This window comes from Pseudonaja textilis, chromosome 15 (genome assembly GCF_049901715.1).
Source record: "Pseudonaja textilis isolate UNSWEBS1 chromosome 15, rPseTex1.2, whole genome shotgun sequence".
Taxonomy (NCBI): domain Eukaryota; kingdom Metazoa; phylum Chordata; class Lepidosauria; order Squamata; family Elapidae; genus Pseudonaja; species Pseudonaja textilis.
The window spans coordinates 7,063,776-7,083,997 of NC_142004.1; the positions used below are offsets into that span (position 1 = coordinate 7,063,776).

Below are 20,222 nucleotides of genomic sequence, written 5' to 3' on the forward strand. Positions count from 1 at the left end.
GAAAGGCAAAAAGGATAGCCCTCGCTCTGACAATGGCCTTAAGCAAAGATTGCAATATGGGTTCAGGTCAATCCACGTCATGTGTCAGCGACAACCTGATATATGCCTTGTTATGACCCCTCCAATATCGTTCCTGTCTGTGGTATAAATAGGTTTTAACAGAAGAGAAGATTAATGAGAAGATTAAAAGAGAAATGTCTCTTTTAACAGAAGAGAAGGGTTGAACTGTGGAGTCCCTGGTGCTCTCACTCTCTCTGGGGAAAATTTCCTGGGCCGTTCAAAGAATTTATACCTCAGTGATGTCCCCGATTGCGAAAATATGGGGGATCGAAGTAACTTCAGCTGAATCGACGATGATTTTCCCCGTTTCCGGATTGGTTTTCACACCCACACGATCCAGTTTAAGGGCTGCAGTGTCTGGAGCGCGGCCTTTAGGGAAGGAAAGCAGAAAGGAGAGGAAAGGGAAAGAGGAAGGGAACAGGGAGGGAGGAGGAAGAAAAGAGGAGGAGGAGGAAGAGGTGGAAAAGGAGTAGAATGAGGAAGAAGAGGTGGAAGAGGAGGAGGAAGAGAAGGCGTTAAAAGGAGGAGGAGGAAGAGGAGTAGAAGAAGGCAGAGAAGGAGGAAGAGGAGTAGAAGCAGGAAGAGGAGTAGAAGGAGAAGAGAACGAAGGAGGAGGAGTAGAAGAAGGAGAAGCAGGAAGAAGAGTAGAAAAAGGCAGAGAAGAAAGAGGAAGAGAAGGAAGAGAAGCAGGAAGAGGAGGAAGAGGAAAGTAGAAGGCGAAGGAGGAGGAGGAGGAAAAGAAGGAGGAGGAAGAGGAGGTGGAGGAGGAGAAGAGGAAGGAGAGAGAGATAGAATTATGGTTAAACCCCAACAGCAATCAGATAAGTTTGCAAGACTGCAAATTTTACACACTTATTTGTTACAGCAAGACCACAACGAAAAAGAAGGAAACAGAATGACTTACAAAGTCATAGCAGTAACATCACTATCAACGGCTCTATAGATTGTTATTTCTAATTTTACAATAATATCACCATTCAAGACGTTTATTTATTTAAGACGTTTATACGGCCGCCCAAGTCCATTGTGGCTCTGGGCAGCATTGAAAATCCATTAATCAAAATTCCAAAAGAAAAACAACATATCCCGTTAAAACTAACACAATTAAAAGGAGATGGATTCATCCATTAAAATCGATTGCATCCCATCAATCTGGAACTCAACTTAACTTGACCTAAGCACCAGCAAAGTCAAGGCTAACTAAGAACATGATCTACAGTACCCAGGATTGTACAGAATACAGGCAAGACATAAATCTCACACCAATAATATTAGTTGCATATTTATATGTGTGGGGTGAGACAATCCCATAGACGGCCACTGCAAATATACAATTAATATTATTGTTGTGAGATTTATGTCTTGCCTGTATTCTGTACAACCCAGGGTTGTACCAATGACCAAAATCAAGAGATTGATCAATTGAAATCTGTTAGCCAAGATGGTTTTGCTCCAATCTTATAATTGCGTTTTTTGGTGGGAGTGACAATTCGATGCTAAATTACAGTGACTATATTTTTTTTGGAAAAAATAAAGCATAGACCTGAAAATGGGATCAATCTGAAAGCAATTCGTAAGGGCATCATCATCATCATAACAACAACAACAACAATAATAATAATAATAATAATAATATGCAAAACTACTGTGGGACTTCCAAATACAGACTGACAAAGTTTTGGAACACAACACCCCGGATATCACAATTATGGAGAAGAAAAAAGTGTGGATCGTTGACATTGCCATACCTGGTGACAGCAGAATCCACGAGAAACAACTTGAAAAAGTCACCAGATATCAGGATTTGAGAAATCGAACTGCAGACCAGTGCAGGTGGTTCCAGTGGAACTGGGCACACTGGGTGCTGCTCTGCCTAAAGACCTAGGCAAGCACTTGAAAACAATGGGCGCTGACAAGATCACCCTTGGTCAGCTGCAGAAGGCCACCTTACTGGGATCTGCTCGCATAATCCGCCGATACATCACGCAGTCCTAAACACTTGGGAAGGGTTCGACTAGTGATTTGTGATACGAAACCCAGCATGGTTATCTCATTTGCTGTGCACACTGTAGTTTTTGGTGAACAACAACAACAATAATAACTGTTTACGTTTGCAACTTTGCTTTGCAAAGGAAATTTTATTTATTTAAATATAATTATATGACCACTCATCTCACATACCTGACTCCAGATTGCATGCACCAAAGTAAAAAGCGATACAGGTAGTTCTTGGCTTACGACTGTAAAATAAACCCGTTTGATCATATTCTACGTCCACTTTCTGCTTAATTTTCAGTGTCCGTCTATCCACTTCTTGCACAATCAAGTATCTTCTTAAATATTTCTCCATCTTCGTTTTTCCAATATTGTGCGAATAAAATTCTTCTTTGAAAGAACTTATCTGCCTCTTTCTATGGAGTTATTACTTGGCACTCTGATCCCCTGTACATAATGAGTGACTAGCTTGTGTTGGGAAAAAACGACAACAATAGGGATGTGTGTGCGTGCGCCCTCAAGGTTTTGAGATCTTTGATGTCAACACAGGAAACTATTAAGCCAGGGGAGACCGAGGATTGTACGATCAATAAACAAACAACGCAGCCGGATAGCACATCTGTCAAAAAAGCTAGCGTCTACACAGGCACACAGGCACATTCAGAACCAAACTCCTAAAGAAAACAACAGTGTCCCATCTGAATGGCTGGTCGGAGATCTTTGTGGATTCATTTCAGGAGGAGAATGGATACTTCTTTGGAAGCATTGATGGGTCCTTTCGGCACCCTGTTATCTATCTGTCTTTTTCCCCCCCGCAAAGGATGCTCTGCCTTTTTCTGTCCTCGATGCTATTAGCCACCAAAAATAATCAAAAAGCTTATCTCAGCTTGGATGTGAAACAACTTCCTACCGCTGTTCTGTTTTTTTTTTAATTACATTTTTTATTTTATTTTATGCAAGCAATCCATCATCCATTTAAACAGTGTGTCTTCTAGGTACAAATATCTTGGCAATATCCATTACAATTGATACATATTCATTACTATAATATCAGTACTCCATCCTTACTTCATACTACTACACATAATATATTTAATGATTATAACAATCCCCTTCTTAACATATTTCATTTTTTATATACATATAAAGAAACCTCTAGCTATGCTGGCTGAAGAATTCTGGGAGTTGAAGTCCACAAGTGTGATGACCCAGGGCGTGGCACAAAAACAACGAAGTTACCAAAGTAGATAAATTCCCTTTAATGCCTCCAACTTGGCCCCCAAGGTCCAGTTATCCTTAGATGGAGATCAAACTCTTTCAAAAAGAGTCTACAAAGGGGAGAAATGCAGTCCGAACCCAAAGTAAAGATAATTAGAAATAAAAAAAGCAACACAAACCACGCTGAAGTAATTAACACAACAGGCCAGGATGATAAATTGCAGACTTCCGAAAGATAATGCAGCACCCACAGTTGCGAGGATGCCAAAACGAAGATAATGCACACTTTGCTTCCAGCATCTTTGCCATGCGCAGTTTGCCCTTTTAAACAGTCTTCCCAGCTGCAGGAAGGAAATCAAGGCTCTTTCCTCTCCCGTAAGCCATGTTGCTCCCTTATCCGTTCCTCTCTGCATGCCCTAGGCTGAAGAGTGGGGTGGCCCTGGGTCTTCCTCTGAATGCCCAGCCGGCCTGTGCCCTTCTCCAGTTTCCTCCACAGCCACAGGAGCCACATTCCCACTCCCTGTCAGCTGTTCCACCTCTCCCTTGGAATCAGATTCCAACTTGGACATGACAACAAGTCTTAAAGTTGGCAAGTTTGGAGACCTCTGATCTATGTGGTCACCACGAGTTGACGTTGGCTTGAGGGTACCAGCCATTCCATCAATGGAAAGACAAGCTCCCTTGAGAAGTCCATGATGCTAGAAAAGGGGGAAGGCTAACGAAGAAGACAACCAAGGAACAAACCTGACAGATCAGGTTAGAGAAAACCTATGCGGTCACCATAAATTTGACACCGAGTTGAACACTCCATCAGGGGAAAGAACCAGCTCTCTGGAGAAATCTGTAATGCTTAGAAAAGAGGAAGGAGAGAGAAGGATGACCAGCAAGGTGGATAGACCTATTACACACAGAGAGAACAGCACATTCTCTGCTAGAGAGATGATCTTTGAAGACGGAGCTCCAGCATGAGTCCAAAAGCTCGGAAGACAAAGCCTCTGGTCCCAGTGACCAACCCAGATTAGACTCTGCAATGTTGTCCTGGGAAACATATATTCGCCTTCACAGAGGGGTGGTACGGTGGCCTAGAGGTAGCGCTCTCACTATTCGCTCTCATATATTCGCTCGCACAGGAGGCTGTGAGTTTGATCCTAGGTAGAGGGCAGATATTTCTCCTTCTGGGCACAATGAGATTATATCTGCTGAACAAAACTCCGCACTGGCAACAGGAAGGGAATCCAGCCAGTAAACACTCAGCTCCATTTCGTTGTCCAGATTCCACCCTGAAAGGGATCATGGGATCGTTAAAAGATAGTGATGATGATTCGTGGACTTATTACAGTTGACGGGGTACTGTTAGAAGGCCTGCTGGACCAACTGAGGACGAATCATCCATCTAAGAGTCGACGCCAACTTGATAGAACGTGACTGATCCTTCAGTGACTCCGTCCTTCAGCCCGACACCTCCACGCGTGCTCTTCAGACCTGTTCAGGGTGGTATCTCCTTGAAAACAAGCCCTTCTCTCCAAATGCACAAAGCATGAAGCGAATCAGCCCGGTAGCATTCCGTAACACTACGAAATCTCCGCGCAATTCACAGAGCCTGTTTCAGCTCCCGAGGTTCGTTGTTTAAGTGGCTTAAGGAGGCCTAACTCCACCACTCTCAGCAAGCCGTCCCTTTTCACCGATGGGTTTGTGACGGACACATTGGGAGGCAGGAAGTGTTTTCCCAGTTTCTCAGACACCTGGCCGTTGATGTGTGGCTAGAGAATGAAAACACTAAGGCAAACAAAACCAAGAGTGAATCCCACATCAATTAGGCAGCTTTGGTCCTTAACCGACATAATCCTTAGTCCCTTGGGGTGGAGTGCGTAGACTTTAGCTCTGGATTTGAAGCAAGCAGAGATGGGAAAACTGCTTGGTTTTAACCCCCACCATGGCTGGAGTGAAAAAACAAAAAACAAAACTCCTTGCTAATGAGTAAAAATAAAAGGCCCGGTCTCTGTTGGAATCTGAAAACATCGGTTGTGTTTGCATTCCAGGATAAGCTAGCCTTCTTCAAGACTGTAGCTTTGCAGGGAATGAGTAAGTAAGCCGACACATATCTCCCAAGCTATGACATCTGGCGCCTGCAGCTGGTGCGGGAAACTAGGATAGAACCAAGTCAAGCCAATGATTTGGAGGAAAGCTAATAAACCTAGATGGCTTGTGCAAAGAGAACTGAGCCACACAACCCTTGGTCTGAATCTTCATCCCCTATGCATCGAGTTTCTCAACAGTGTCCACAACCAAAAATAAACTGGGATGAATTCAACAATCTATATCTATATCTATATATATATAAAAGGCGAAATACGACTCACGCATCATCACAACATCTCCAGAACCGTAAAGCCTACAAACTTGAAATTTGGCACGGTTGTTAGGCAAATCTGGCTTCCCCCCCATTGGCTTTGGTTGTCAAAAAGTCGCAAAAGGGGATCACCCCGGGGACACTGCGACCATCATAAATATGAGTCAGTTGCTCGCATGACTTCTGCTGACTGCCGGCTGACTGCAGTTTGGCAGATCGAATCTCACCAGGCTCAAGGTCGACTCAGCCTTCCCTCCTTCCGAGGTGGGTAAAATGAGGAGCCAAATTGTTGGGGAAAAGAGGCTGACTCTGTAAACTGCTTAGAGAAGGATGTAAAAGCACTGTGAAGTGGTATGTAAGTCTAAGGGCTATTGCTATATAATAAAAACATTTTTTTAAAAAAGAAACAAGTTAGCAAGCTCTGACTTCACAGGTGTTCACACCCAGTCCAGAGCGAAGCCCTTTTTTATACAGGTATTACAGGTAGGTCCTTACCTACTGCCCACATCACCGTATCAAATTCATCCGATTTTTCTTTGCCGGAGTCCCCATATTTCCACGTCACCCGTAGCCGTCCGTTGTCTAGCTTCTTGATCCTAGTTGGGCTGCATTTCTTTAGAAACCGTGTGCCGGACGCTTCCATGTGGCTCGTCACCAGACTGGCCATTTGCTAAAAGAGACAATGATGACCCAACGGGTTAATCTGTGGAAAGCCTTCACGACAAGATGTGTGTGTGTGTGTGTGTGTGTGTGTGTGTGTGTTCGCTAAACGAACTGTTATAAGACAGAAGCAGCGGAAGCTACCTGGTCAAATCCTCGAAGCGGGATGCTCCTGATCATCACGGTAGCATCCAATCCAAGGCCAGTGAGAAAGCCGCCACACTCGAGGGAAACATCTAGCAAGTGTCTGGATCAAGGAAAAATAATTCCGCTGGATTTCTTTTAAGAAAGAGAAAGAGGGGGAAAAGTAGAAAGAGTAAGATTTACGAGAAAATCTTCAAGCGTTCCATTGCATCCGGATAGGCCGAAATCTCTTTTATGTTCTAACATTCATTTGCAACTTGGGAGCTTTTAAAAAAAGCTCCGGAGCTTGTCCTCGCTTAACAACCAATTGCGTACCATTTGCACTGCTCAGGTGACCTGAGGACACAGATAAACCTCCAAGTGGCCTCAAGGACCCTCTAAAAGGATGCAAATGACCAGCTGTCTGCAAGGAATATAAATCCTTCCATTCCCCACCGTCCGGTCAGAGCTGAAGAAGCTTCTTGGATGAGAAGTGAAACGTCTTCAAAAGAAAAAATAATCTATTTGGATGTGCCATTTTGCAGTTCAGTGTGCCTCGGTTTGTGAGCGGTCATTTTGTTCTTCCTGGCTCAAAATCTCTGTTTTTTTAAATTTGATGCAAGTTGGGAAGTTTAAGACTTGTGGACTTTCAACTCCCAGAATTCCTAAGCTAACAGGACTGGAGGAGGAATTCTGGGAGTTGAAGTCCACAAGTCTTAAAGCTGTCAAGTTTGAAGACCCCGGCTCTAAAGAAACAATTCTATGCCTATTTTTGGCTAGAAATGACCCATTCAATGTGGTAGATGGTTTTGTTTAAATTTTTTTAAAACCAGCATGGAAACAAAACTGTACTGTAAAGCAAATGAAGATCTGACCTTCTATGGCAGTGGTGGCTAACCTTTTTCGGCTCCTGTGCCAAAAATTGCGTGTGCCAGCACCGAGAGAATGCAATGTATGCCCCCCCCCCACATACCCGCTGTGCATGCACGCACGATCCCCCTTATGCCACCCCCTTACCCGCACTGCGCATGTGCGTGCCTCTCAGCTGATTTTCGGGCCTTTTTCAGCCTCCCAGATGCTCGAGGGAAGCCTCTGCAGCTTTTGGAGGCTGAAAAATGGACCTGTTTCGTCACTTCCGGTATTTCTGGAAATACAGGAAGTGACAAAATGGGCCTTTTTTTCGGCCTCCAAAGGCCGCAGAGGCTTCCCTCAAACCTCTGGGAGGCCGTAAAAGGCCCGAAAATCAGCTGGGAGGCGCGCACATGCGTAGTGAGGTAAGTTTGCCTGGGACTTGCATGCCCACACACATGGCTTTGTGCCATAGGTTCACCATCACGGGATTTTGAGAAGTGTGAAGGCTTTAAATTTATGTGGCTGGTGGTCCGTCCAAACAACTAAGACAAATATACAATCCGGCTCTCACACGTACCAATTTTTAAAAGGCAAGGAAGCCTGACAGAATTGCTAATGGAGACATGTCTTTGGACCACTGAATAAATCTGTTGGTGGTGCTGTTTTTGACGACAATGTCGACATGCAGTAAGTGTCACAAGCTATCTAAAAGGAGAGGACCACCACAACAGCACAATAATGCAACTTAGTTTAAAAGATACAGCTGGCGCCAACAACCAACCTGTTGAAGGAACAGAGAGAGAGAGAAAAAAAAAGAAATCAAAAATCAAATTAAGTTGGCGCCTACGATCAGAAGTGAAACAATTGACTACTTCCTCTTCAAATAGTTTTTATTAAATTTCAGACAGGGATCAAAGCCAAAGCCCAGGCAGTCCTGGACTTATGACCATATTTGAACCCAAAATTTCCAATGCTAAGAAAGACAGTTGTTAAGTGAGGTCTAACCAGCTCTACTATGAGGCACACTGCAAAAAAAAAATCACTTCATTACAAAGTCACACTTCGAACCATTAACCAGTGGAACAGCTTGACTCCAGAAGGTGTGGGTACCCCATCACTGGAGGCTTTCAAGAAGGGTTTCCAGAATTTCAGCAGCCCAATGGTTAAAAGAAAGAAAGAAAGAAGAAAAAAATCACCTCAGATACCAGAACAACCTTTTAACAGCACCCCCAAAGGTGGACCCCCACCTATAAAAAGGACCATCAGAGGCCTAAAACCTGGAGGCAAGTTGGAGCGTGTCGAAATAAATAAACAAACAAACTTTTCCCTAAAGAGACGAAAGAAAATAAGACAAACCAGCAGGAGAAAAGAATTCCTTTTGCAAACAAAACGTTTTTTTTAAAAAAAAATGTGGTTTTTTTTAACCGCAGCTCCCTCGACAGCAGAAAATGGAGGTGAGGTTCCCCCCCCCCCAACTGCACTGACTACGGATAATTTGCAAGCAGGATTCCACCCCCTCACCCCCCCCCTTCCCAGAGATTTCACACACACACCGGCCCACCCTTTGCCAAAAGAGAAAATGGAAAGAATGCGCCGTGCGCCGAAGTGACAGCGCCTCCAGAAGACAAACTAAAAACGCGGGTGGCCAAGTCAGCGAGACAATGCCGATGTCACCGCTAATCCTTACAGGTACTAATAATGTAATTCCATTTCAGAGGAGGAGGAGGAGGAGGAGAGCATGATTGCTTCTTGAGGGAGGCTGTGGGCTGTCGTCCCTACAGGGGAAAAGAATGCGCCCGCGGGTATTTTACCTTGAAGCCATAACACACGGATCTTCGGCAGACAATCCATCAGCAGAGAGCGGGGAGGGACTTTTGGAGGTCCAACCTCCTGGGCCACCATGATTCTGGAATCAGAATCAGATGGAAGGGACCTTGGAGGTCTTCTAGTCCAGCCCCCTGCTCAAGCAGGAGAACCTATACAATTTCAAACAAGTGACTGTCCAATCTCTTCTTTAAAACCTCCAGTGATGTAGCGCCCACGATTTCTGAAGGCAACTTCCGTTCCACGGGTTAATTGTCCTCGCTGTTCGTAAGTTACTCCTTAATTCCAGCTTGCTTCCCTCCTTGGTTAGTTTCCATCCGTTGCTTCTTGTTTTGCCTTCTGGCCCTTGGGAAAATAAGCTGAACCCCTTTTCTTTGTGGGAGCCCCTCAAATACTAGAAGATTGCTATCATGTCCCCACTAGTCCTTTTTTTTTCTCTCCAGTCTAGCCAATCCCAAATCCTGCCACCGTTCTTCATAAATTTTAATCTCCAGGCCTTTAATCGTCTTAGTCGAGACGATGTTTTGACTCTAAAAAGAGCAGAAGGAAAAACAACCAAGAGGATTAGAGGACTGGAGGCTAAATAAAACATATAAACAACAGTTGCTGGAATTGGGGGTGTCTCGTTCAATGAAACGAAGGACTAGGGGTGACATGACATGATGGCAGCTGTTCAATATCTAAGGGGCTGCCCCAAAGAAGAAGGAGTCAAGCTATTCTCCAAAGCACCCGAAGGACAAGAAGCAATGGGTGGAAACTAACCAACCAATGGACCCCCAGAGGCAGCAGTCACAAATAAAATATTAGACCGTGCAGAGATGAATAGGCTGACGCTAAGATTGAAAGATAAAGAGGAATCAACATATTACATAGTCTGGGACATCTGGTATACACGGCTTAAGAATAAAAATAAATTAAAGTTGTAATTGGGCAAAGAATAGGAAATTATGTATAGAAATGGATATATCTACAGTGAAGAAAATAGAAATGTAGGATGAAAATATATAAATTTGTAATAAGAATAAGGGAAAGAATATGCAACGGCAATGCAAGGTAACAAGAAAGTATGTATAGAAACATGATACGGAGATGTAAACGATCTCTTGACATTGACACAATGATGCATATAATTTTATTTTATGTTTTTAACATTTTTTGAAAATTGAATAAAGTTTTTTTTTTAAAAAAAGGAAAATAACCAGGGGGAGAAGCAACCTAGAACTAAGGAGAAATTTCCTGACAGAGAGAACAATTAACCAGTGGGACTCCTCGCCTCTAGAAGTTGTGGGGGCTCCAACACTGGAGGCTTTTAAGAAGAGACTAGACAAGCATTTGTCTGGAATGGTACAGGCTTTCCTGCCTAGGCAGGGGGTTGGACTAGAAGACCTCCCTTCCAATTTCATCATTCTGTTATATCTATCATTCTAAACGGTATGAACTACGATTGCAAATGCTGGACCACAGATGGACGAGCCACCTTCACATGACAAAACTTGGGGTCAGCCATTGACCAACTCCAAGGGAGGCCATTTGCAAGACAACAATCCATACCGATTAAAAACAAAACAAACAGTTACTCAATGCAAACTCTGAGTGCCTCTTTCTCCCCGTCAGCTGCAAAACACGGTTGACAAAAGCACAGCCTTGCTACTGTACCCCTTCGGGCTTATTTTGACTGAAGCTGAAGAATGCAAAATATAAATAACAGGGAGCTTCTATCATGACACTGTTACAACATGCAAGAGAAGAGACGGGGCTGGAGCCCAATTTCAGAGAAATCTCTGACTTCGTAGCTCTTTTAACAGACACACACACAACAGCCTGATTTCTCTGGGATACATCAGGGCCTCCGAGCGAATTTACAATTCAGACTAGAGCTGGAAGGGACTTTGGAGGTCTTCTAGTCCAGCCCCCCTGCTCAAGCTACAGGCACTATATCGTTTCAGACAAATGGCCCTCCAGTCTCTTCTTAAAAACCTCCAGTGATGAAGCACCCACAATTTCTAAAGACAAGCTGTTCCACTGGTTGAGTGTCCTCACTGCTAGGAAGTTTCTCCTGAATTCCAGGTTGTTTCTTTCCTTGATTATTTTCCACCCGTTGTTTCTTGTCCTGCCTTGTGGTGCTTTGGAAAATAAACTGTTCCCCTCTTCTTTGTGGCATCCTCTCAAAACTTGGAATACTGCTATCATGTCCCCTGTAGTCCTTCTTTTCTCTAGACTAGCCAAACCCAAATCCTGCAATTGTTCTTCACATGTTTTAATCTCCAGATCATTAATCATCTTCGTTGCTCTTCTCTGCACTTTTTCCAAGATCTCAACATTGTTTTTGTGACCAAAAGCTAGATGCAATATTGCAGGCATGGTCTTACTAAGGTTTTATAAAACAGGAGAGGAGAAGGAGGAGAAAAAGGAAAAGGAATGGGGAAAGCAATAAAGAAAAGGAAGTAAATGAAAAGGGAAGGGAACTTCCATACCTGCTTTGTGCATTTAACCCACTCAGACTATAGGGATACTAAGGGTATTTCCCTCCATAATAGCAAAGATACCACAGCAATGGAAGGAAGACAATTCTGTAACATAAACCCTTGCTGCCCTCTCGTGGTTCACACAAAGGCAACAAACTTCACACAGCCGGGAAATTGGGACACCGAGCTGGGATCGCTACAGGTTACTCCACAGAAACATACAGTACATAACTACAGATTATTCGGATACGCACATCTCTGTTCCCATCTATAAGTCACAGACTTTTCTATCCAGAATTGGAACCTACATTTCTGGCTCTGTTGAAATTATAAAGCCGGTGGATAAATTTAAAAAGCCAAAGGGAAAAAGTGTATATTCAGAGGAAGAAGAGGCACACGCACACAATGAAAATTAAGTTTAAAAGGATCAGTCCGTATTAATTTGTATTTATTCTGTGCTGCCTGTTTCTTTTAACTTCCTCATTTGGGCACTAAACCTTTTTTTAAAAACACAAATATCCAGGCACACAGTGCTAGATAGAAAGGACTTACGTTTTTCCGGGGGATCTTTTAAGCCAGAAAATGTCGTCACTTGTAATCCCAAATTCTTGAGCTCCTGCAACCTGAAAACAAGAACAAATAGAATAATGGGGCTGGAAGGGACGCTAGCCAGATGAATACTGATGGATGCTGGTAGGCAGAGGCAGAATTCCCCCCCCCCCGCCTTATTTTCCTCCCCAAAAACTAAGCCCGATCACATAGTTTCGTAGCAAAGCTCGAGTATAGAGCTAGCGCTTGTCTATTTGTGAAAACCTGCAATTATGGAGCACCACAACCGCGAGAGGCAAGTTATTCCTCTGATTCATTGTTCTAAACTGTCAGGAAATTTCTCTTTAGTTCCAGCTTGGGTCTCTTTGATAAGCTTCCATCTGCTACTTCTTGTCTTGCCCTCTGGTGCTTTGGGGAATAAACCAACCCCCCGTTCTCTGTGAGACCCCCCTCAAATATTGGAAGACGGCTATCCTGTCATCCGCGATCTTTCTCTTCATCAGACTAGACATACCTAGCTCCCTCAACCGTTCATCATATGAGAGTATGTTTTGGAATTATTCATAGAAGAGACGGATAGGTAAAGATCAACCTGTAGGAAGAATTAAATGACACTCTATTGCACTTGATATTGCAATTGCTTTGGGAGCTGATTGGTTTTGTTCTTCTAAAAAAACCTCTGCAACATCTGCACGGCCGGCGATTCTGGGAGTGTTAAGCCCACAAATGCTGGCTGGGGAATTCTGGGAGTAGAAGTCAACACATCTTCAAGTGACCAAGACTGAGAAACCCTTCTGTCAATCGATCTTTAACCACAGATAAGCCTAAAAGCTACCCTGAAATTAACTCAGGTTAATGCCAAGTAGGAACAAGCTAAGGTTACCTCTCTGGGGTATCTTGGTCTGCCACCAGTGGCAAGAACTATGTGGTCTGCGGTGAGCAGGGTCTAGGAATAATTAAAAATAAAAATAAAAACAGGAAGAGGAATTTACGCCAAACATCTCCAGGCCATCGTGTGTTTTTATGTCATACTGGAAGAACATGGTTATCTCCCAAAGTATGGCAATTATAGGTTAACAATCTGACTCATATAATAATAGAGTAGAGTAGAGTAGAGTAGAGTAGAGTAGAGTAGAGTAGAGTAGAATAGAATTCAATTCTTTATTGGCCAAGTGTGATTGGACACACAAGGAATTTGTCTTGGTGCAAATGCTCTCAGTATACATAAAAGAAAAGATACATTCGTCAAGAGTCAAGAATCATAAAGTACAACACCTAATAATAGTCATAGGGTACAATAAGCAATCAAATCATACTGGAAAACAGTCAATAACAATCACTAGGATACAAGCAGCAAGGTTACTGTCATGTGGGAAGAGATGGGTGAAAGGAAGGATGGGAGGATTAATAGTAATAATGATAGCAATGCAGACTTAGCAAACAGTTTGACAATGTTGAGGGAATTATTTGTTTAGCAGAGTGATAGCATTTGGGAAAAAATTGTCCTTGTGTCTAGCTGTTCTGGCGTGCAGTGCCCTATAGCATCGTTTTGAGGGAAGGAGTTGAAACAGTTTATGTCCAGGGTGTGAAGGGTCTGTAGATATTTTCACAGCCCTCTTTTTGACTCGTGCAGGATACAGGTCCTCCATGGAAGGCAGGTTGGTAGCCATTGTTTTTTCTGCAGTCCTAATTACTCTCTGAAGTCTGTGTCTGTCCTGTTGGGTTGCAGAACCAAACCAGTTATAGAGGTGCAGATGACAGACTCAATCATTCCTCTGTAGAACTGGATCAGCAGCTCCTTGGGCAGTTTGAGCTTTCTGAGTTGGTGCAGAAAGAACCTTCTTTGTTGTGCTTTTTTGATGACTAAAAGAGATTTTTATTCCAGGTAAAGCACAGGGGCTGGGCTCATCCAGAAATCAGGGTTAACCACCTAGTTCAGTGGTGTCAGAGGGGGAAATCTGTCAAGATAGTCAAAAGTGGCACCTGCATTTAATGTAAATGAAGTCCCACCTGGCACACCTCCCCAAGGGACAGTGCTTAACTTTTTAAACATCATCTTAACTTCTGAATGAAACCCTCGTAGATGCTCCTGCCTAGGTTTAAATGACTTGCCAAATCAAAACTCCAAAGGAACAACCTTAAAAGCTTGTTGGGATCGGATTAGGGGTAGAGGAGTTACAGCCTTCTTACCTCCTTGTTTCCTTTTGCTCCCCCACGGATGGTGTGTGCATCCACAAAGCTGCCTTTCAGATTGAAGTATTTGACCTTTCTGGAGGAGGAGATGAAAGACGGGATAAAGGAGAATGGAGGAGGAAGAAGAATAGGAGAAGAGAATGAAGGACAAAGAGGAGAAGGTGGAAGAAGGGGCAGATGAGGTGGAGGAGGAGGAATAGAAGTGGAGAAGTAAAAGGAGGAGATGGAAGAAGGGATAGAGAAGGAGGAGGAAGAATTGGAGAAGAGAGGAGGAGGAGGTGGAAGAAGGGATAGGAGATGGAGGAGGAGGCATAAGAGAAAAGTGGAGAAGCAGAAGGAAGAGGAAGAGGAGGAGATGGAAGAAGGGATAGATGAGGCAGAAAAGGAGAAATAGGAGAGGAATGGAAAAATAGGAGGAGGAAAAGATGGGATAGAGAAGAATAGGGGAAAAGGGAGGAGGAGAAGGAAGAGGAAGGGCAGAAGAGATGGAGGAGGAAGAACAGGAAAAGTGGAAAAGCAGAAGGAAGAGGAGGAGGAGATGGAAGAAGGGATAGATGAGGTGGAGAAGAAGAAATGGGAGAGGAGTGGAGAAATAGAACATGGAAGAAGGGATAGAGAAGGAGAAAGAATAGGAGAAGAGGGTGAAGGAGGAGGAAGTGGAGGAGGAGATAGAGAGGAAGAAAGAGGAGATGGAAAAAGAAAATGAAAAGAACATAAATACAGTAAAAGCAGTATTAATAATAGATACAGATCCACTGAACTTCTATATCTGAGGCTTTTGAAAGCCAGTTCTGTGTGTTTTATTCTCAATTAAGCATTTGATTAAGGACCTGGGATAGGCAGATTTTGCTGCTGTTGTTCTATTCAAACACCCTCACAGGATGTAAGCTGTTCCGAGTCAAGCTGCCCTTTGCAATTGACTGGTGGGGATTGGGTCAATGCCGACGCTATTCAGATGTTTTGGGATTGCATCCAAGGCGCCTATCCCCCTGGGCACTGTCTTTGCTTCCTTTGCTATGATTACAATCATTAGAAAAGGATGAGAAATAAAAGAAATACATGGCTTTTAAACGAAACAAATAAAATGGAATAGCAAATAAAATAGCAAATAAAATTACAAGTAGATAACAAGAAACTAACTTGCATAATAATAAACAGGGAGGATTTGGGTGTGCAAAATTAACATTAGAAGGCAGGGCACCTGAAGCCAGATACAACGGGGGAGTAACACACTTCCTCGCTGGTGAGAAGGTAATGTTCCCCTGAACTCTTTACATATCTTTACACTAACTTTTCAAAAAACAAATCGTGTTGGAAGCACAGGAAAGAAAGGGCCACTTACTTATCTTGTAACTGTAACCTGTGTCCCCAATTCAAGGATTTGACGTAGTTTTGAACTCCTTTGGCCATCACAGACCTGGCAGTCAAAAAAAGAGAGAAAAAATTTACAAAGCTGAATGGATTTAAGGCAGAGGTCTTCCAACTTGACAGCTTTAAAACTTGTGGACTTCAACTCCCAGAATTCCTCCCCCAGTCATGTTACCTCAGGAATACTGGGAGTTGAATTCTACAAGTCTTAAACTTGCCAAGTTTGAAGACCCTTGATTTAAGGGATTTAAAATGGATTTAAAGGACGGGAAGAGATGGGTGTTGGGTGGAAAATAACAACTACAAGTAGCTGTGGGTTTCTTTTTTTAATTAGAATTTTTCAAGACAGTCAAAGTATGAAAAACAAAAAGAGGAAAATAGAAAATATAGACTTTTTTTTAATGCAAATGGTTAAATCCTCTTAACTCAAAGAATGAAAATTGTCCCAGGTCAGCATATTGTTATTAAATCAAAAATCTTCATATTTGAAAGTGAAATTATTTGGGGCAACAATCCTCTTCCTTCTAGGCAAATGCATAGCATAGAGTGGATGAATCCACAGACCAACCCAAGAGAAGACAACATCCCATAGCCTTTCTCTTCTGAAACAAATCTTCCTAGTTCTTCTAGGTTCTTTTGAAGGGTTTATGCACAGGTAAGTTGCAAAAAACAGACAGGAGAGTTGTCTTACCAGTCGTGACTGATATGACGGGGTATGTTCCAGCCATAATGTTGGGCATCTCGGACCGAATGTCCCAGGAGAGCCGCTTGGTGCATCAACTTCTTTGGAATGCAACCCACGTTCACACACGTCCCACCAAGCCCCCATTTGGTTCCTGAAGAAAAGAAAAGGCCACACTCTCATTCATGGGTGGAGCTTTTCTCTCACATCTTGAGCAATGTCCCATTACATCCACCCATGCCGTTATGATCTTAGAGAAAGAGTAAGCAAAGCCAAGCGGGCAACTGGATTCACTTAGGAACTGTGTTACTAACTTAACCACCGCAAACGATTCACTTAACAAATGCAACAAGAAAAGTCTTAACACAGGGCAAAACTCACTTAATAAATTTCTCACTGAGAAACAGAAATTTTGGGCTCCATTTGTGGGTCCTAAGTTGAGAGCTGTCGGGCTCCGAGTTTGCTATGGAGCCCGTCAGCCCTGAACACGCCTTGGAGCAAGTCAGCTGGCAGTAGAGAATGTCACCTGATCTCTGCTGCTGCCAGATCTGTATTTCTGCTTGCATGCTGGCCGATGGTGTTGAGGGTCGCTTTGGAATGACTCAGCAGAGCTGAGGATGGATTCTGCAACAACTGCGGGGTAACAGGATGGATTCTGAAGCAACTGCGGGGCTGTTGGAACTGGCTCTTTTCATGTATTGATGTGGTGCATATTGTTAAAAGTGGGGTTGGGGCATATATAGGTGGTAATTAAGCCTTAGATTAAAACATGGTGAAGGTGGCACCAGGTAGGGATCACTTAGCGAGGGTCGGAATAGATTAGGGATGTAGACATGTCGTAGGGTTAATAGCATTTAGGGATAATGGGTTAGGCATGGCCAGAACTAGAACTGTGTACAGGCCTGGATGTGGTGGGGTGTGTCTCATGAAAATGGTAATAAAGGAAAGGGAGCAAATTCAAACCCAACACTAACCTGGCCTGGCTTTTAACCTTTCTTGACAGATAGGAGTGTTTGTTGTTTGCCGATCTAATGAATAAACCATCATTGCACTACAAAGGACCTGGAGTTTGTATTCATTTCAGGACAAATCTTCAATATTCAAGGACTGGCTGAGAGAGAACTACCTATACTTTACATCACTATAAATCAGGGGCATCCAACCTTGAGTAACTTTTAAGATTGGTGGACTTCAACTCCCAGAATCCCCAGCCAGCCTTAGACATTCAAGGTCACAACGACGACGGAGTTATGCAATTCGCTCAGGTTGTTTCTCACCTCTCGGAGAAGGATCCACATAGTCTAGGACAGCTACCTTCTTTCCAAACTGGGCAGCTTAAACAAAGAGAAATAAAAGTTACAGACATGTTTGAAGAAAAGGGTACAGTCGGAGTAATGCTCTTCAAACTGGTCCAAAGACAATTGAAGCTTTAGATAAGCATCTTCTATTTGTTGTCCCCAAAATCCCCCTTGCCTAGGGGTGGTTTCCAACTTTTTCTTGCAAGTTGACAGATTTGCTACTGACCAGTAGGAGGCACTATAGGACCGCTTTGGGCCTTGCATCCCAGTAGTACAGGAATAAAACCCGTCCCACAGTGCCTCTAGTGGTTAGCAGCAAATATAACCGTTTCTGGAAAAATTGTGGACAGAAAAATAAGAGAGTTCCTTTTCGCTTTAGACAGGCGGCAAGGAGACAGATTCAACTTCCCCTATTTTATTATTTTTATTTTTTATTATTTTTTATTTCTTTTATGTTCTGTTTTTTATTTTTTTTATTATTGGTGCTCCAGGTGAGGTTTTATGTTCTGTTTTTATTTCCTGTAAGCCAACCTGAGTCAGCATGAGCGAGTAAGTGGCAAAATAGATTTTCCCAACAAACAAACGAGTAAAGTTAACTTCTCTAGTTATATTCCCCATCTGAGGATGACAATCCCACACCACAAATCCCATGTACGAACCTTCTTTAGCACAAGCCAATCCACCAGAGCCTCCTCCGATAACAAGGAGGTCGTACTCATTCTTCCCTGTTTAACAGAAAGAAAACATTTTAAAACAGCAGTAGATATTATTCAAGGTCACCTTCAAATTTAACTCCTCGACCCACACTAAAATAATGAATTGTCATATCATAATCTTATTTCTGCATTGTTTTTTTTTAAGGTAACAGTATTCCAGAGAGAAGGGTAGTGGGGAAGAACTTTAAAACAGATAGACAGATAGATAGATAGATAGATAGATAGATAGATAGATAGATAGATAGATAGATAGATAGGTAGGTAGGTAGGTAGGTAGGTAGGTAGATAGATAGGTAGGTAGGTAGGTAGATAGATAGATATAGATAGATAGATAGATAGATAGATAGATAGATAGATAGATAGATAGATAGATAGATAGATAGATAGATAGATAGATAGATAGAGATAGAGATAGATAGATAAATATAGATCGATAGATCGATATATAGATATAGATAGATATAGATAGATAGATATAGATAAATAGATAGAGATAGATAGATATAGATAGATCGATATATAGATATAGATAGATAGATAGATAGAGATAGATAGATAGATATAAATAGAGATAGATATATAGATGGATATAAACATAGATATATAAATAGATATATACACACACACAGAAAAATTGGATTATAGCTAAAAAAAATCCCTAGCAACCAGTCTGAATTAAATCATATTTAATTTTAGAGTTTTCCTATACTCTTTGCTTTTAATGTGCCAGTCACAGCTACCTTCCACCCTTTAAGATGGCCCAGATCATCAGAAAGATCTATTTCACTTTTCAGGTGTTTTGCACTAACAGTTCTGATCACAGACAATTCTTGGTCTTTTTCATTTTCATCCTCTGAAAGGATGGAAGTCTGCCAAAGATCCTTTGCTCTTTTTTCTTTTGGAATAGCTAAAACACCAGGCTAAACAACTGGGGGAAAAGAGAGAAGTCACACAAATATTTACTGGGATTTCAGTTTATGAAAACTGAAATCTGTTGCAAGAGCAAAAAACAACAACACTATCATGTAGCCAGCAAGAACAGGCACGGTAACCAGAAGTTACAAGCAATCAACCCAGGAAGATTCAGGAAATCCAGTAGTTATTAAATAGTCCAGAATGATTTGGACAAACTTCAAGTCAAAGGCAACAGTAACAATATAACAGAGTTCGAAGAGGGACCTTGGAGGTCTTCTAGTCCAACCCTCTGCTTTAGCAGGAAGACCGCATACCATTTCAGACAAATCCTCTTTCGATTTTATTCTCAAATAAAATTTGTCCTATAAACACAGCAGGACTGAAAAGAAGTCACATGGAGAAAAATGTTTTGGGGGAAATATATTCAATAAATGAAAGAGGACATAAATGCAAGAAATATCCATTTCAAAAAAAATTAGAAAAAACACAGAAAGCATAAAATCATAGGGCTGAAAGGGGCCTTGAAGATCTTCTAGACTAGGCCCCTGCTCAAGCTCAGGAAATCCTATGCCACTTCAGACAAATCGCTTCTTTAAAACCTCACAGTCAACTGGGAAGCCAGGCTCATTTAACAATCGTGTTACTAACTTAACTGCAGTGATTCACTTAACAACTAGGGCAAGGAAGGACCTAAAATGGGGCAAAACTCACTTAACAAATGTTTCGCTTAGTGACAGAAATTTCAGGCTCAATTGTGGTCATACGTCGAAGACCTACCTGTACGTATTTCTCTAGTTTGCCCTTGGGGAAACTGAGAAGCTGTTCCCACAAGGAGAGCCATACATGTACAATTCTACAGAGGAATGATTGAGTCTGTCATCTAGATGCACCTCTATAACTGTCTGGTTTGGTTCTGCAACCCAACAGGACAGACACAGACTCCAGAGAGTAATT

The 20,222-nt window shown here is 42.4% G+C and overlaps 1 protein-coding gene across 6 annotated transcripts in view; it reads right to left on the reverse strand.

The window, feature by feature from the left end:
* TXNRD2 (thioredoxin reductase 2) overlaps positions 1–20,222 on the reverse strand; it is a 31,203-nt gene that overhangs the window by 7,782 nt on the left and 3,199 nt on the right. For 4 of the 6 annotated variants that reach the window (XM_087913383.1, XM_087913382.1, XM_087913385.1 and 1 more), the window contains exons 2-12: positions 18,297–18,362; positions 17,617–17,673; positions 16,349–16,493; positions 15,632–15,706; positions 14,287–14,365; positions 12,980–13,042; positions 12,100–12,170; positions 8,020–8,039; positions 6,428–6,519; positions 6,119–6,293; positions 293–429 (exon numbers count right to left, since the gene is read on the reverse strand). In XM_087913383.1, the coding sequence (XP_087769509.1) occupies positions 293–429; positions 6,119–6,293; positions 6,428–6,519; positions 8,020–8,039; positions 12,100–12,170; positions 12,980–13,042; positions 14,287–14,365; positions 15,632–15,706; positions 16,349–16,493; positions 17,617–17,673; positions 18,297–18,362 (980 nt within the window). Of the gene's footprint in view, positions 1–292; positions 430–6,118; positions 6,294–6,427; positions 6,520–8,019; positions 8,040–12,099; positions 12,171–12,979; positions 13,043–14,286; positions 14,366–15,631; positions 15,707–16,348; positions 16,494–17,616; positions 17,674–18,296; positions 18,363–20,045; position 20,222 lie in introns of those variants that run through there. The other 2 variants (XM_087913386.1, XM_087913384.1) reach the window with 1 other exon arrangement.